The sequence below is a fragment of the Mytilus trossulus genome, chromosome 3 (assembly GCF_036588685.1).
Source record: "Mytilus trossulus isolate FHL-02 chromosome 3, PNRI_Mtr1.1.1.hap1, whole genome shotgun sequence".
Lineage (NCBI taxonomy): Eukaryota > Metazoa > Mollusca > Bivalvia > Mytilida > Mytilidae > Mytilus > Mytilus trossulus.
Genome location: NC_086375.1, coordinates 32,707,668 through 32,725,734, shown reverse-complemented (window position 1 = coordinate 32,725,734; position 18,067 = coordinate 32,707,668). Strand labels below are relative to the sequence as shown.

At 30.6% G+C, this 18,067-nt stretch overlaps 1 protein-coding gene across 1 annotated transcript; it reads right to left on the bottom strand.

The window, feature by feature from the left end:
- Window positions 1–715: 715 nt before the first annotated feature.
- On the bottom strand, window positions 716–14,718 carry LOC134711273 (serine/threonine-protein phosphatase 2A 56 kDa regulatory subunit epsilon isoform-like). The gene is made up of 12 exons (XM_063571797.1): window positions 14,263–14,718; window positions 11,558–11,754; window positions 9,452–9,553; window positions 7,411–7,503; window positions 6,017–6,147; window positions 5,022–5,081; window positions 4,438–4,546; window positions 3,467–3,520; window positions 2,530–2,580; window positions 2,122–2,241; window positions 1,443–1,672; window positions 716–939 (listed from the first exon to the last, which is right to left on the bottom strand). Exons 1-12 carry the CDS (start codon window positions 14,405–14,407, stop codon window positions 852–854), a joined length of 1,380 nt encoding a protein of 459 aa, XP_063427867.1. The 5' UTR covers window positions 14,408–14,718; the 3' UTR covers window positions 716–851.
- Between the last annotated feature and the right edge of the window lie 3,349 nt (window positions 14,719–18,067).

The following is an 18,067-nucleotide window of genomic DNA, read 5'->3' as shown; positions in this document are numbered from 1 at the left end:
GGATATTTAACATTGAATTGCCACCAGATTATTTATTAATATCTACACATGAACAATTAGCACCATGTAATGTTATGGTGCTATGTAGTAAAAAAAACGTATGGCTATAATAAAATATTGCTAGACAATCACATACCCCCTTTACATTTCCGACATCTGTCCACATTTTTTAAAATATTTATACCATCTAAATTAAATATATTAATTTTCAAAGTTAAAATTGAGCATTTCTACATCAGAATTATTTTTTTAAATTTGTTTACAAATCCAAATCAAAGATATATCTAGCAATATCTTTTTATGGCTTGAACATCACTATAACCTAATACACCGTTATATTTTAAATGGACCAATATGAAATGATTAACTACAAGATTACAAATATTGTCCTATAAAGTATAACTGATAAGTCCCATATCATTAATGCAGAGGGAAAATAAGTTAAAGGCAAAAAAACATTTCACTTAATTTTTCAACAAAACCTTCCCAAATTAATACAACAAATATACAATTTCAGATAAAACAGAAGTGTGCATCAATTCATAAATATTGTCAAATCTAAAGACGTTTTTTGTAATTCCTTTCAAATCTGTACTACACTTTTAGTTTTTATTTAAATACAGAGAGGAAAGATATTCTGATGTAATCATCTGGACTTATTACATATTTTTGTCTATAAAGGGTTAGCCCTGTCTCTACTGGCTGTTGATTGGTATAATATAGCCAGGGAAAGGCTGACGACTTTCATTCTTCACTCTCTCAACAAGTCAATGATATATTTAGCAAAATGGTTGCATCACAGATGTCTGGATTGCCAAAATTCATAACACAGCTCCTAAATTGATGTGGTTTTAAGACTTCTTCTTTCCTTTACTATTAACTTCTATTTTCTCTAATTTCTTCCATAATTCCTCTCTATCTTTTTCTTTCTTCTTTTCTCTGGAAAAAAGGAGGTGTTTAGAAATCAATAAAATCATAATGCTTTGTCAAAAGAATTATCAATTTATGAACTTATACAGGAAAACTTAACTAACGGTATCTGACTATCAGATAATAACAATGTTAAACAGATGAACTGCTGACAGTCTGTATGCAATCATATTTGCCAGTGATAACTTTTCAAGTTATTAAACTGCCAGTTTGTATTGTATGATAATTCAAATTCAGCTTTCTTTTTTCCTTACCCCTATGTTGACACCAAGCACAGTAAAATTTGATTTTTCCTTTTTTTTTCTAAAGTACTATGTAAACATTAAAGGAATTAAGAATAAAATGTGTGAGAAATTATAAGTTATACTTCAATATTTTTTTATAATTCAAGCTTTCTCTACTTTTCCTTTGAACCTAGCTGATAATAGTTTTACACACTAAAACTTGAATAAGTACCTGTTTTGCCTCACAAGGTCTTAAAGTTCTGGTTTTTAACACTTTTATATACTTACTTTTGTCGTTCAGATTTGTAATTCGATGTTAACTCATCAAATAATTTACTATTCATTTCCATAAAGGTTTTGAGAACATTATAGACAAGTGCTACAATGGTTTGGTTCCAATGCTCTTTGGAAATTTTGTATAATGCCGGGAACATAATTGGAAGCACTATATTGGAGTTTTCTTCTATCAGGGTCATGATGTAATCATTATTCCAATAATACAATGCTCTTTCTGCGACCTAAAACAGTAAAATATCACATGTTTATTCACTTGAATTCATTGGCTTATGTAACAAGATGAACTAGCATTCAGTGCAATTTCAGTGAATTCAGAACTTTTTCCCTTCATTTTTTTCCACAACAAAAATGTTGAGATAAGTAATATTTCAGGTACTGATGTATATCTAGCATGTCTAGTATGTTTTCAAAATTAAAAGTTTTGTAACTCTTAAACATAAAGTGTTGAAGGAAATTTTACAGATAACAGCTACAAATATGAAAACAGTGACCTCTCTTAGTATAAAGTAGCATTTATCATCTCTCAGTAATGGACAGCTGGCTTTACATATCAATGTACAACAAATGTAATGTTCCATATATAATATGATGCTTTTTCTACTCTATAAATAAAATATAACTACTTATTTCAAAAGATAGTGAATATCTTTTAAAGAATCATATAACTTACCTGAAAGTGTGGACTTGATACACATCTAGCTATCTGTCTGAACAGTTGCTCCATAACCTTTTGAAACTGAGTAGGCTCAATAACATCTAAAATTTCTTCTATCTCACTTAGAAACATCACCTGTTATATATTGTATAATTTTAATGTCAGCATATATGTAACAATAGGATGAAATTTAATTTAATAGTTTGGCCAAAATAATGACCATGATATAAAACAAATTCAAAGAACAATTAACATAATATGGTATTCCAAAAATAATAATCATTTATAAAGTCAAAAATATATATATATTAACAAAAAACCCAAATCTGGTATTAAAATTGTATGTTCTAAAATTCAGAATATTTCTGAAAAGAAAATTAATTTTAAAGCCTTAAAACCTTATTTTGTTTCTTTTAAACTTACCTCTTTCTGACTACAAGTCTTTGGCCAGAACTTCAACAATCCTTTAATAACCTAAAATAAATCAGATAAATGTATATGAAGATTGCAAGGAGCTCAGTAGAATTTTCAAGTTATACTTAATATTCATAGACCCTCTCATGACTAATTATCAAGTACAGTTTAAACCTGTATTTCAAGATATTTTCAAACAATTTTACATCTTAGAATCTTTTCTTGCTGGACAGTTAAAAAATGCATCTTCTTTTTAAAAGTTAATTTTAAGAAACTATTAACTTGGTCAGACAAAGTGTTTCCTTCTCATAATACCATTCTGACTAAAAAATCTAGACTACAGCATAGATACCAACCCCCTTTTGTCCCAATCAGTAACAAACTATCAAATTTTCCGTATTTTTTAGGGTTTTCAGTAATCATTCATAAACATGCATTTACCAATAAAAATTACTGACGAGTGGTTTCTAGGTGATGTGCACTAAAATTTGTCGTTTAACATGTTGTCTGCAGTATGTATTCTATTAATTAATTGTTCAGATGTTCTCGACTTGTACATTTTCGTTTTGTCAAGGAGAAGAAGAGAAAGAGGGAAAGCTACTTCATAAAATGCAAGGTTGCCTCTTCGGAAGTCAGTTAGTTACTCAACAATAGGTTGATAACTCCAGATAAACCGGAAGCATTGCATTGGCGTTTTCCAAATACCGGACCAGGACGGAAAAGTAATGTTAAAAATCTGCGTTTTATAAAATTGAACGGCGATGATTGGTAATCGGTAACTATTCGACTTTGATCGTAATAGCGTAGTTTTTGTAGCAAAATCGGATAAACTACGCAAATATCGTAATGGTTGGCATCTATGCTACAGAACCATTACTAAATAACATTATTTTCCAATTGTTGCAATAAATTATAATATAAATCAACTTTATAATAAAAGACGAACCTCTTCAGTTAAAGTAGCATCTTTTTCTAGAAACTGCACAACACAATAAGCAAGCTGAAATTATTAAAGAAAAGTAAATGTATTTTGGTAAGGAAGAATTAATGGTGACTGTCATATGCTTTGCATGACTTTAATAAGTATTCCAGACATTTGTAAGATTTAATTTAAAAAAAAAAAAAGTTTTGAAAAATTCAAAATTTAAAACAGTCTCTACTTTTAATAATAATTAGCATAAGAATTTTTCTACTAAACATGCAGATAACTATACATAAATTATTACCCAGATATAACAAAACTATTAGGTATTCTTATCACCAATTATAAATACAATAATTTCTAAATACATGTATTACTGTGCTAATTATGTAATTATCAAGTCAGTTGTGCACGCAATTTTACGCAGGTCAGAAATAAATACTTTCATCATTTCATCTGACACGAAAATAAGAAGTGTTAGTATATGTATTTAATTGTATTGTCCATATATTCCATTGGTCAAGTTTTCCCACACAGGGACATCCCTTTAATAACGTTTTTTTTGTGTGTCACAGACGTGTTCAGCGGGGTTCAAGAACTCATATTTGCCCCAAGTTCCTGACTATCACAAGCACCGTATTAAACACTTTGTGAGAAACCTTAAAAACTTATCAATATGCATAATGAAATTATTGAGTGCATTTATTGTTGCGATTTTGTAAATTTAGACAAAAATATGATTATTATTTTTACAATACTGTCAAAATCATGCTTGCTTCACATAAAAATATCCATTGTGATTACAAACCTGTTGGTTTTTTTTGGCAATAATAAACACATCTCAATAATTTTTGAATTTACAGTACAAGAATAAGATATGGGTATGTTGCATCAGTTGCTTTAAATATAACCAGTTTCCTGTGTACATGATGTATTGTCTCTATTTTTTTTCAATCTACAATATTAATTTGACAAAACATATCTATCCAACATACCTGAGCATGATACATGTTTAGAGTTTTAATTTTATGTAATGGTATTAAAACTTTCAGTAGAAACTGCTTGTGTTCAGTCTTCAGTGGCAGAGCAAACCCATTTATAATGCTGAAAATATATATGATACAAATATGATGAGAAATGCCTCTTCCCCAAGAATTTTTACATATCTTGTTTTATCTTTATTTTACATTCAAACAACTTTCACTAGAAAACTGCTAGTAATCAGGCTTTAATTGTGAGGCAAATCCATTTTCAGATTTATTATACAAAATGACCAGTCAATAAGTGCATGGTATTAAACTGCTATTTTCAAACTTATTGTAAGTCATGTGTTGACATTATAATATTGCTAAATTGTATAGCAGGATTGTCTAGGTAATTAATAGTCATTTCTCAATTTCCCATAACAATAAAGAAAAAGAACCACATGGCTTCTTAGAAAAAAGTAAAGATTCAAATGAGTAGCAAAAATTGTTTCTCAAAATTCAGTATTTATAGAATACTATTTTGATGCTTGATGATTCTCCGAAAAATTGGCTTCATGTCTTAAATAGAAATACTAAATCTAGCATTTACTGACCTGCCTAAAATTTCTAGTAACTCTCCAACTCCATTAAATTGCTCTGTTTCATATATAAACCTGGAAGAAAAGCAAACTTTAAATGTTCAATGTCCACAAAAGTATATACTTTAGCGCTAGCACCAGCATTTTAACTTTGTTGTACAAAATAACTGTTTGGTAGGACAAACATAACCTGACTTCTTCTAAATGTGGACAAATTAAAGAATTTTCTTCAGAAAAAAATATAAGTACATGTACATTAGTTTAATAATGGAATCTATCCATTTTGTTCTAAAACACCTATGCATCACTTTTTTTTAATTTGAGGTTTCATACGACTAAAAAATAAATTGACTGCATAATCCTTAAATCCACATATTTATGACTTTATTCAAAGCAAAATTTATCAATCCAGAAATTGTGTGTTCATGATAAATAGAAAAACCAATTTATGAGCCACTCCCCCATATGTTTTTAGGAGCATAACAATGTGTTGGAGTGTGTACATGTAGTAAGTATTATATGCATGTAAAATGGAAAGAATATCCTTTGGTCCTGATAATGTTTACATTGACACTTCAAATTGCAAATGATCATCATCTTCCAAAAAAATGTGAAATCAATTACATTGTAATATGAGACAGTATAATATCAAAACAAAATAGCAATAGCTAAAATTCATTTGACCTTGTTTTTTGTATTAACAAATATTCATAATTATTCAAAAGTGATTTTATAAAGTATTGAACAGATATAAGAAGATGTGATATGAGTGCCAATGAGACAACTCTCCATCCAAGTCACAATTTGTAAAGACAAGAGTGCACACAGTGAAATGTCTCGCCTTCTTTACTAATCATTGATATTATGTTGATAGTCTTAAGTATAAAGCTCTATTACAACTGTCACATAAACTTAACAGTAACCAAGACAACTAAACAAAGACTAATAAACCATGAAAATGAGGTCAAGGTCAGATGAACCATGCCTATATCTATAAAGGTCAAAATTACCTGAGAAATATGTTATTAATTTGTTTTCTTATAAAAGCTCTAAGTCCAAGAAATTTCCCGTAAATTCTATGCAATACAGTTTTGAGGAAATCTCTCTCTCTAGGATCTTCACTATCAAATAGCTCCAACAACTGAAATTAAAATGAAAAATTTTAATTTATTAGATATCAAAAAGTAATATGGGTCCATTTTACAGCTGATTGCATTGAGTGTGTAGTTCAAGGTAATATCTTTGGTTAGCTTGCTAGCTAGCTGAACCATGATGTCATTATTAGGTTAGGTAAACTACCTTCCTTTAAGAGTAGAATAGTCTGACAGATAACTAATCTTTCTGTCTGTAGGACAAGACTACATCAGCAGCGGGTAGTATATATCTTACCTAATAATGACTTTACGATTCAGGTAGAAAGCAAGCTAACCAAAGACATTACCTTTACCTGCACGCTAAATTCAATTGGCTGTAACTGATGATCTGTCTCTTGTATGATGTAATATATAGTTGTAGTTTTAACTGATTTTAATATTACCCATCACTAACCAAATGTGAATGCATAAAATGCAGCATTTATCAATGTTTATATTCCCAACATACAATTGACTACATGAACATGTATGAGTCCATCCTAATTCCCTGCCATCAAGTGTCAATAATAAGCAGTTCTTCCTTTCATGGTAATTAAGTATGCTGACATGCATAAATGTGTTTTTTTTTAATAACTCTTCACAGGGATAAACTGTAAGCAGACGTAACCAGTCCTCCTAAATCTAATGACATACCAAATCGTACGTTTTGCTATGAACACACTAAAATCAACGACAGAAAATTTCATCCATGGTGGACCAACTTAAAATTTGCATATTTTTTGTAAATAATAGTTTAATAGCATTTTCTAAGAAAACATTTACTTTTCTTGTCCATTTTCAAAAATTCAAAATAACCTTTGAATACTTTCTTGTCATATGTCATAATAATGGTAGATAGGAAATTGGCAAAGAGATAGGTACAGAACTATGATACAAAAGTGCCGAGCTCAACAAGCTTAGTTGATATAGTGAAAATTTCTTGATATTGTTTACAAGGCAAAAGAAACGTGTCATATTAGAATACTGAATATTCAAACACATAAAAGATTCATGCTGATGTCAAAGGTCATTCCCACAAGATAGAAGTCCAGATTACTTTATCATGCAGCAGTAACCTACCCTGAATCAAGTCTTATTTTTCAATTTGAAAGTTTTTGTAAGTTGTGTATAAATCATTATAAAAGCTTTTAATAAATGTTGGGTAAGTCAGTTGATCAACTGTCATGCTTGTTAATTTGTAATTTGTTACCAAGGGTAAATAAATACTGTAGAAGAGAAAGAGCATAAAATACCATTCTTGTCACACTTACCTGTAAAACAAATTTTTGATCTATATATTTCTTAGCAAGACTCGGTTGGAAATCAGGAGATTCTAAAAACCGCAGGAAAAATTCATAAACAATCTGCAAAGATAAATATTGAAAGCTTGAAAAAATCATAGACATAGTCACATAGTACAGATGAGCAGGAAAGGCAATGTTTTTATTTTTTTTTTTAAATGCAAAAGGTTCTCTGGAATCCTGTTTCCGACCCGCAACTGATGATGTCAGTGTAAAAGTGAAATGTTGACTACTAAAAATCCAAATTAATATATAATTAGCAGTTACTCAGAGAATTATCTTATGATTATGTTGAAGCCCATGCCCCCTCACATGCTTTGCATAATTCAATGACCGTTTTACAACTTATTGATGTTACAACATTAATCAGTGGCTAGTTGTCTAATTAACAATCATACAAAATTTCCCAAATTTTATATTACCATAGACTAAATATAACCCATTAATTATTACACAAAGTTATTGTTAAAATGTATCTGACACTTTTTTAATTTAAAATTGACCCAAATAATATCACCTAATCTACATCATGCCAGAATAAAATACATCAGACTAATGGAATAACATACCAACAGGCTATTATTTGAACTAATAATTATTTTTGATTATGGAATTTGCAAAAATTCTTTTGCTTGAAATTTTTTAATAAATTCCATGATGCATCAAGAACTAAATTGAACAAATACTTCATTTAAAACTAGAATTATAAATTTTCTTCATCTATGCAGCATTTCATTTGATCATCAAATCTAATTTGTTTATCGTCAAAGATTTACAGTTATAAATTACCATACTGACAGTATTTCTTATTCGATTGATGGAATACCATTGGACATATTTAGAGTTATTTTTATTATAACTATTATTTTGTCAATATCAAATATAAACAAAAATCCTTCTGAACTATTTTGAGATAAGAATAAAATAGGAATGAAAAAAGACATATTAAAACAAGGATCTAAACCAAGATAATCAATCAGTCAGAAATAAACGACTGGTATACAATGTATATATCCTAGCTTCCTAATGAATAGTTAGGCCAGAAACCCATGCTACTCAGATAATAATATAATCAATGACCTAAAAATGTTGTCACACTACACAAATAAAGGCAGAAACTGTCCTTTAAAAATAAAGACTACAATGTACATTATCATATAGAAAGTTACATAGATCTGCTAATTAAATATTGTCTTGTCCTGGCCAATGATGTAACTTTAGTGAATAAGACCCTACATTGTAGGTCGTTTGACAATATAACTGGTGGCCTCTTTGAATAGTAACGAATCCTAGCTTTTCTGGCATTTCTCATGGTCTGGTACAAAGACTCACATTCACAATCAGAATTAATTGAACATCAGGTCATATTTCCCAAAGTAATTAATTTCAAATAATTGCATTTCTACATTTCCTAAATTTTACTCATTTAAACTTTAAGGAAATTGTAAATGAAACAGTTTTGAGGTTCTGCAAACAGATATCAAATTTTAAATATCATCTTTCTTTCATTCAGTTTCAGGTTTATTTCAAGTTGACAGTGACAAAAAGATCATGTATCTGTTTTTCAGCCAGTTACATTAAAAGAAATTAAACAATGTTAATGTGGATCTGGTTCAATCTCCAGTTTTTCAAGTGTCGATGTTTTTGAAATGTTCTTATATGTATGTATACTGTAGTATTTCACAGATACAGATCCAGGTACACAAGTAAACAATTTTAAGATATGATCATATAACAGTATAAAGGGATCATCAAAATGAAAATATAAGCTATGTGCATAATAAAATAACAAATTTTGATAGGGAAAATATTGCATGTGTCAATTGTATCAATCATTGTTGATCAAGCTACATGTATCTATGATCCTAGCCTGTCTGTTGTATGCAAGTCACCAACAGACAATGATGATAGATGTTTCACAAAATGCAAAGTGATGCTGCAGATCATCTAATTACTTGCACTAATAATTTCTTGTCTTAAAGATCATTTTAAAATAAGACTAAAGTCATACCTGTAGGTGTGGCCAAGAGGCTTCTAATGTCGGATCATCTTCTTCTGGATCGAAATCCGGATTATCATTGGGTGGTAACGTTCTGAATATGTTACATGCAATCTGAAAATTATCATAAAAATAAGATTTATATCATAACAAAGATGAAATGTCAAATAGACAGCAAAGTGTTTTTTCTGAATTTTGGAAGGCCCTTTCAAGCTCTTCTTTACCTGTCACATTCTATGCCAATTTTCCAATATATGAAAAACTATAACTGCTGATTGGCAAAATTGTAAATCACCAATTTCAATTTTGACAACCATTTTGTCATCAGTATATAGCATACTCAAGTTTTACAAGTGTTGGTTGAACAGTTCCTATGTTATTGCATTGAAACAACATTAAATTGAATTTTTCAATCTATTAAGAACCAGAACTCATTCAATGACAGCAAAAGTCTAAATCATCAATATTTATCTTGAGTTCCATTTTTCATCAGTAACAACATATCAAAATTTTAAAAGCATTAATTAGTCAAGTGGTTTATAAACAATTGTGTGGAAACGGCATAGTGCAATTTTTCAATAGAGCAAGGACCATAACTCTTGAACAGTAAAAATGAAAATAGTCAATATTGAACTTGACCTCCATGTTGTCCTCAGTAACAGCATATTGTAATTTGAAAACTACTGCTAGAAAAGTTTAAAAGTTATTGCATCAAAACAACAATAAGTGTCTTTCTCAATGTTTCAAGCACTACATAAAATTGAGAATGGAAATGGGGAATGTGTCAAAGAGACAACAACCCGACCAAAATAAAAAAACACAACAGCAGAAGGTCACCAACAGGTAAATAACATGTAAATAACTCTTGGACAGTAAAAGTGAAAATTAACAATATCAAAATTGGTCCCAAGATTCTGTCATTACATGTAATATCAACATAAGAAAACTGAAGACATTTTTTCAAATACATATACTAATGTATGTTGTTTTTTCTTCTTAAATTCCTTCAGCATTTAAATGTCATTAATGTATACTTATAAATTGTTATTTCTATTTATATATGAACAGATTTGTTTACAAATTGAGACAAACATTTGAATGCTTGACTGAATTAATATGCAAACAACAGGTTGCTATTAGCATTGATTTTACAAAAACCTAAATAATCCTATTTCATTAATACTATCAGACTATTGATTAAACATGAAATTGGTCAGAATTAAATTAATTCTTTTTACTACAAGCTCAAGGTAAATCACATGCAACTGCAAAGGACAATTTTGTCTCTACTGTTTTCCATATCTAAATCATTGTAAAATGTCAACTTTGAATAAAATGACAAATTTAACTGGTAATCATGAACAGTTTTTTATTGTGTACTAATTTTTTTATTTTTTTTTTGGAGGGGGGTCTGTTTGCTGTTTGTCACGGAATTGAGTTTTTCCCCCAGTCTTTGTAACTTCCATACACAGACCTACATGTTACTATGATTATTCATCTGCTGTGAGAGTCAAGAGTTGATAGGTAAAATCGTTGAACATTTGCATAATACTCTATTTACTTATGTGAATATTTTGTATCATTCATGTTGCTCATTCTGATATTTTGTTCATCATCTTTTAAAAGTGCTTGTACAAAAATGTGTACTCCTTCTTTGAAATGTGTAAAAAAGTTGTTAATTATCCTATTTGCTTTAGTCATGATGTCTTATATCCTATTTAAATAATTCTTTGTTGGGAACATGTTGTGTATTATAATTGCATTATTGTTGTTTGAAAATTTTGTTGGGTAGAATCCAATGTTATGCCTATAATATATGTTATGTTGTAATGTATTGTTGTTGTTTGGAATTTATAGCCTATATTTTTTTTTTTTTTTTAAATAAGTGACAGCAGTGCAGACAAAAGTATAAATAAAGACAATTACATATATACTCTTCTGAATTGACAACTTTTACAAATGTACACACAACTGTATGCCATTGGTGTATGTGAAAAACAATAATTTAATGCCATTTTTGCTTTTTCTAAAATAAGAAGCTGTACATTTGAACATATAGCTTGTAAAAACATGCCCATATAATTTTTTTGAAACATAGATGCATGTTATTCAATTTACCATTCGAACAATCTCAGGATAGCATGGCTCCGTCAATACTCCTCTTGTGGCTGTTATATAGTCTACTAACTCATTAAGACATGCTCTTTTGACCTCTTTACTCTTTAAGTCCGATACTGGGTCCATAAAATCGAACACGACACAACACTGTTGAAGTTTTTTGATAAATAAATCTGACTGCTCTCCATGAGGTGTATCTAAAATTAAATGTAAAAATATAAAATAAACTATTCAAAAGCCATGAAATAAATTTACATGTAGCTACAAAAAGATAATAGTGTCATTGTGCTCATAAGCCATGCAACAGTCTCCACGCTTAACCACAAGTCTTATGGCATTGGTTTGTACAATTGCTCTCAGGCTTGTAAAATTCTGCTCTACAAGCCAACAGAATCCATCTAAAATTTTCAAAAAAGAAAGTGTCATGATTGTTACATTTTGTAACTCAAAATTAAAGTTAAGAGTTAAGGCTGCATGCATATAAATCAGGGATCAGCTAATGTCTGAACTTAATGAGGTTCCACTCAGAACTAATTTCTATGTTCATTAAAAAAAAGATTGAAACAATCATTAAAAAGTTAACTCTAATTTTCAAATTCCATCTTCTGCAGTGATCGATTGTTCCCTGGCAAATTGTCCTTAATATTCTGCAACACAGTACTCTAAATCTTTCTTTTCCAGCTGCTGGTCCTCACCATTATTAATTTCTATTGCAAATTATAAATACCAAAATTGTGGTGGTCCTTTGGAAATTTTGGTAGTCACAACCTTGGGACCACCACTTTTTTTAGAACTCTGCTGCAATTGCAAAATTATCCTCCTCTAACATTGTCTAAGACTAAGAGAAACTGATAAATAAAGATAGAATTTTCTACTTCATGGAGTTTTAAACAAAATTTTTAGAGTTCTTTATGTAATTTTTTTCTTTCTCATAAACAATGATAATTGAACCAGTCATGTCAGAGAGTGCACATACATGTACATGTACAAATGTACAAAATTTCAAAACCAGATTCTGCTGTTTCTTTCAAAGATAGAAGCAAATAAAATTCATCGAAATCTGGCTTTTGTCTATTTTTAAGGTAAAACTGCCAAACAACAAACCATATTTAATAGAAAAAATTCATTATGGACTTTCAAAGAAGTTTCTACTTGGCATATTTTGAAATTGGGAGTCAAGAGAAATGTAGAGAAAAATATCAAAACCCAATTTAATTTGCATTGAAATAATGACTGGACTCTGCTCAGTCTGCTGTATAGATATCTTTGAACTCACAAATAAGAAAAACATGAAAATTTATGAGTCCAGTCTGACCTGCTGGAGTCTTGAGAATTCTGTTTAAAAATCAAAACTTTTGTCAAATTTGGACTTCCAGCATTTTATGTACAGCAAAGTGTGTTCGGTGTGAACCAAAGCTCTGTGTTTTACAAAAATGTATCTTGATCTATAATGGTAAAGTACTTCCATAAATTGTTACTTGGATGGAGAGTTGTCTCATTGGCACTCATACCACAGCTTCCTTTATTTAAAAGTCCTGGCCTTGCAGTCATAAAACTTTTGAGCACAATTTTCGTACTCAGACTCAAGAATCAACCAATCAAATACCGGATTTGGTGTTTCGAGCATGATTTTTGTGCTCCTAGCATTGAGCAAAGTTTTATGACTTCAACCCCTGAACTCGTAAAAATCTCTTTTGATTAATCATTCTCAAAGCTGATCATATGAAAAGAAATAAACTTACAGAAAACATATTATTTTTCTTGATTTTGTTGATACAACAAAAAACACACAGATGATTTGTTTATGGCTGGAGGCAGGACACACACATTTTTTAAATGGCTAATGCACCAAAGCATTAAATCTTGTACTAACTAGACCAAATATTAGTCGACTGACAACTTAAGTGCCATAAAACATTGAAGCAAAAGCCTAAATAACAAAATGCAAGATCAAACAATGTTTTGGTACCCTCCAAAGCAAGATGTGTTCATGGAATGTGTCACGCTAATTACTAATATCTTTTTATTATATAACTACAAAATTCAAAAAAAAACTTTAACGATCAAATCTGTATTGAACCAAACATGTTAAATAGAAAGAAAATATTCTAGTTTATTGAGAAACATTTCTCCATGTAAATCAAACACATACATACAAAAATTCAACCTGTCAGAAGTACAAAAATGTACACAATGTATTACTATTTATATCGAAGTTTAAAATTAGGGATGAATATTTATAATATATGCAATAAGATTAAGTTGGGATTTATGTTAGAATACATTTTTTGCATATTTCCTTTACTAAAAATGGGTTCTTTAAAGAAAACAAAAAATAAACAACATAACATTTCCATCTGACACACCTCATCTTTGGAATAACATGGGAGATAATCCAATATAAATGTAACTTGACAGATGTAAATTGCATGCAAATATGATGGGTCTAATAAAATATCTTATTGACACATTAGCATGTAGATTATATTGTTTACATCTTTAATGATACAAACAGAAACAAACAAACTGTCAAAGACATTCTGCATATCATTGAGCACATTTGACCAAAAAAGGTCAAATTTCGTAAACACTATAATATCTTCATTTACCACCATTAACTGGAATTTGAATGTAATTATTTGATATAGTTGTAACTTATAGGACATCCTGACATTGAAATTCAATAGTTTCGACGTGCTCCTTACCTTTTAAATGCGGCAAAGCCTGCAATTCTGGTGCATTTTTTGTTCGGTAATGAGATGAACCTTGTGAACGTTTTTGCTTTTTCGACTTTATTGAGGCTTTACTTGTAAAAGGATCGATACGATCTACCACAGCTCTTGAAGACATGGTTCTTTGGCCTCAATATACACAAAATAGTTTTCTAAACACAAACGGAAATGGAATACAGAATAATTTTGTCAGAACATCATGGCTTCTTTCGAATGCATTTCTTGCCAAAATCCGTGGTTACACACAATATAAATATCACACACTTCCTATGAGTTTCTTTAAGTCTTCAATAATTAAATATGCCGGTATAAACATAAACAAAGAAAAATCCATCCATTAATAAACAAAAGGTTAATGAAAACACATAAAATATCGGGTAATAAATAGGTTGCTAGTTCAGTTGTGCAGGTTTATTCAACTCTCGTCATGTGATACTTGAAATGAGACATTACGAGAATAACCTGCTGAGTGGGAAAATTTAAAAGAGTGATTTTGCCACTTTGGTACTGGTGCAGTAGATGTCTTTAATTGTCTTTGCCGGTCAAAATTGTTCGATAATAGTAATACATTGAAATTAAATGTATCAATCTATAGTATTAAAATCATAGTAGATCCGAGATATTATGTTCAATAGTACCTAGTACATTTACTTTTATATAGTACTGAATTGAATACGATAACAGTTTACTTTATAGTAGTCTCAGCTTTAATTATCAGAATACGAGTCAACCCCTAGTAATGGACTTTTGGTAGTAAATATCGAGGGGATACCTTTTTGTGTTAACCTGTTTTAGACCTTTTATTTCCAAGATGTTGTTAACTGCTATCTCTCTGAGATCAATTTAAACTGTTAACTGTTTTCACCACTGTTTGTTAACTCTTATCAGCAATTTTGCATTTTTTGTTAACGTTTTTTGCCAAAATCAAGGTGTTCTTATCATGTTAACGGACCGGACCCCCATTTCCCCACCTCTCACTATACAGCTGGATTGTTTTGTACACACATATTAAATATAATATGAATTAATATGGGACTGTCAGAGGCGGATTAAGAGGGTTTTCAGTGGGCGATTGGACTCCCCTCAGTTTTCTGTAAAAATATTGGTGGATTATATAGGGAATCACTGAAGCATGACTGGAGCGACCGGGCCCCCTCATAGGAAGTCAGTGGGCCCCTACGTATGAAAATTTCTGGATTCGCCACTGACTTTTATAAGTATAATAGTCCAAGATATAATGGCCTACTGCATTTTGATAAGCCCCATTCCGGTAGACTCTGCAGAATCATTGTATTATATTTCTCTGGCAGAACCTGACATATTTTTGTATCATTTTATCTTTATCAGTTTGCTTTCACCCCAGCATGAAATAGCTACCGCATTGGACGTTATTCAAGAAACGAATACGTTTAACATGTGCAATATATATTTTTTATTAAAAATTAAACACACAAAATGTTAGAGTTTAAAAAGCAGCATTTGAACTCTTTGTGTATTGATAAATTTTTATTATATAATATTGTGTACACCGCTTGAAAAGAATATATATATTATTCGCAAAACATTTTTACTTCCCATGTATTACGAGACGCGAAGAGGAGGTGACTTGGATTGGATCGTTCAGTCCTTCGTGTCTTTTGCTAGCGAAGATGAATATCATAGTAATTGTACGTAAGAGGAACTCGAGTTGTCTTTCTTTTTGAACATATGTATTATGTTGCTTGAATATAATATCAAAGATCGATATACCACATATATATATATTTTCATAAGCCGGGGAACGACAATTTAACTTCAAAGGGTGGAGAGTGTTTTTTCCTATAAAGATAAATATTCTGATTTGATAAAAAACAAATATTGTGGTCAAGCAGAATAATGATGACAAAAAAATATATATTCTGAAACCAAATTTTCGCCATAGCCTGTGTTAAAAATTTTGAAGAAGAAAAATTTTATAGCGTAAAAAGAGTTCGAGTTATAAACATGTGCTATTTCTGAGAAATTCAATCCCTATACATAATTAAAATGAGCAACTCGGTGGGTGGTATGACTGTCCCAGAACAGGCACGTCTTAACTTCATACACCCGGAGGCACAGCGAGTTATTCCCTCTTTTTGGTATGGTCATATGCTCAATCTGTTGTTTTCCGTGCTCTGTGTCTTCTTTGTGATTAAACTGTTTCCTATGCTCTGTGTTTTTATGTTTTCTATTGGACTATTATTTGACATTTGTTTTGCTTTGTTTTTTTCAGTAATGGACTGTATTTGAAAACTGTTGTTTATCTTGGTGTTCTTTTCTTTTGGCCATGATTAACTGTCTTTTCTTAGGCTTACGATTTTTATTCACTACCCCTGGGAAGTTCTAAATTTTTATGTCACTTTGCCTTTCAAAAACAGCTTACAATGTTATGCGGATTATTTATCAGCGGTATATGTGTATTCCACAAAAAGAAAACGTCTACAGAGCAAGTTAGAAACTGACATTTTCAAGATGCTTTTTTTCTTGATTGGGCAACATATTTGTTACGTTTGGAGGACGTGATTTCGACAAACTATCGAAATTTGCATGGGAACCAACTGTGCCTCTCTTCTTGGCGATTTGTTACTTTATTCTAACGAGGCTGACTTTATACAGGAACTTCATAAGGAGAAAAAAAATAAGGTAGCAGTATACTTTAGATTAACATACCGGTGTATTGATGATGTACTCTCACTAATTAATTAAAAAGTTGGTGACAATATGTTAAATGCATCAAATTAAATAGGATATAAAGGATACACCAGATATAGTTAAGTCTGCCTCACATCTTGACTAACATCTAGAAACTGACAATGACGGACGATAGAAAACAAAACTTTTCGACGAAAGAGATGATTTCAGCATCCGGCCAGTTGTGAAAATTCCATTGCTATATCAAAATTCTAGCAGAACCTGCATACGGAATATATACCTCACAATTAAAACGATATTCCCCCGGGATTGTATATCCTATCATGACTTCAGAGGGTTTCTGCTCAAAAAGAAGCTTTTAAAGCAAAAGTTGTAAATGGTAAAGTTTGAATCACCCCTTTCTTAAATTTTACGGACGCCCTGACAATTTGGACGACAGTATGGACTATCTGTTTCACAGATGATAGCAGATATTTTCCTAATGTCGTTACTACAATCCAATCCCACTTTCACGAATGTGGCCAGCCTTTCGAATAAGACTTGTTTCAGGGTTTGTACTAACATGATCAAAACGACGGGTGCCACATGTGGTTATGATCTGCCTACCATTTCAAAGCACCTCTGTTTGTCAGCTTCGATTTAAGCTAGCTATGGAGTTGTCAGTTTACTCTCATTTATGAGTACCTGTATCTCTGGTTTCTCTTGTTCTTCTTATAGGAAATAGGTAAGTCAATATAAAAACAATCATTCTGTGAGTATTGCATAGTTTAACATTTTGTGTATTTTATTGTTCAATATGACAAATGGATCAGACACAAGTTTTACAACTCAGTAACGTCTTCTCTAAATACATAGTCCACTACCGGTCAATAATGCATTGTAATGGAAAGAAATTCTTATTTTATCGATAACTTTTCATGGCGTAAACTACATAAAATAACAAACTAACCTATCACTTAATTCTTCACACAATTTACTAAAGAAAAGGGAAAACATCCAAAATGTCATTTATCTTAATACAATTTTTTTTCTACTAATCGTTAAAAAAGATAGTTTCCTTTGAACAGGAATCTAGAAATATATATTTGTATAATATGTCATCAAATAT

What these genes read in the sequence shown, in the direction of transcription:
- LOC134711273 (XM_063571797.1), bottom strand. Translation starts at nt 14,407, where the DNA reads ATGTCTTCAAGAGCTGTGGTAGATCGTATCGATCCTTTTACAAGTAAA. An exon ending in ATCCTGAGATTGTTCGAATG is followed by an intron (nt 9,554 to 11,557) that starts GTAAATTGAATA and finishes GATAATTTTCAG; the next exon opens with ATTGCATGTAACATATTCAG. An exon ending in TACAAATCTGAACGACAAAA is followed by an intron (nt 940 to 1,442) that starts GTAAGTATATAA and finishes CCTTTTTTCCAG; the next exon opens with AGAAAAGAAGAAAGAAAAAG.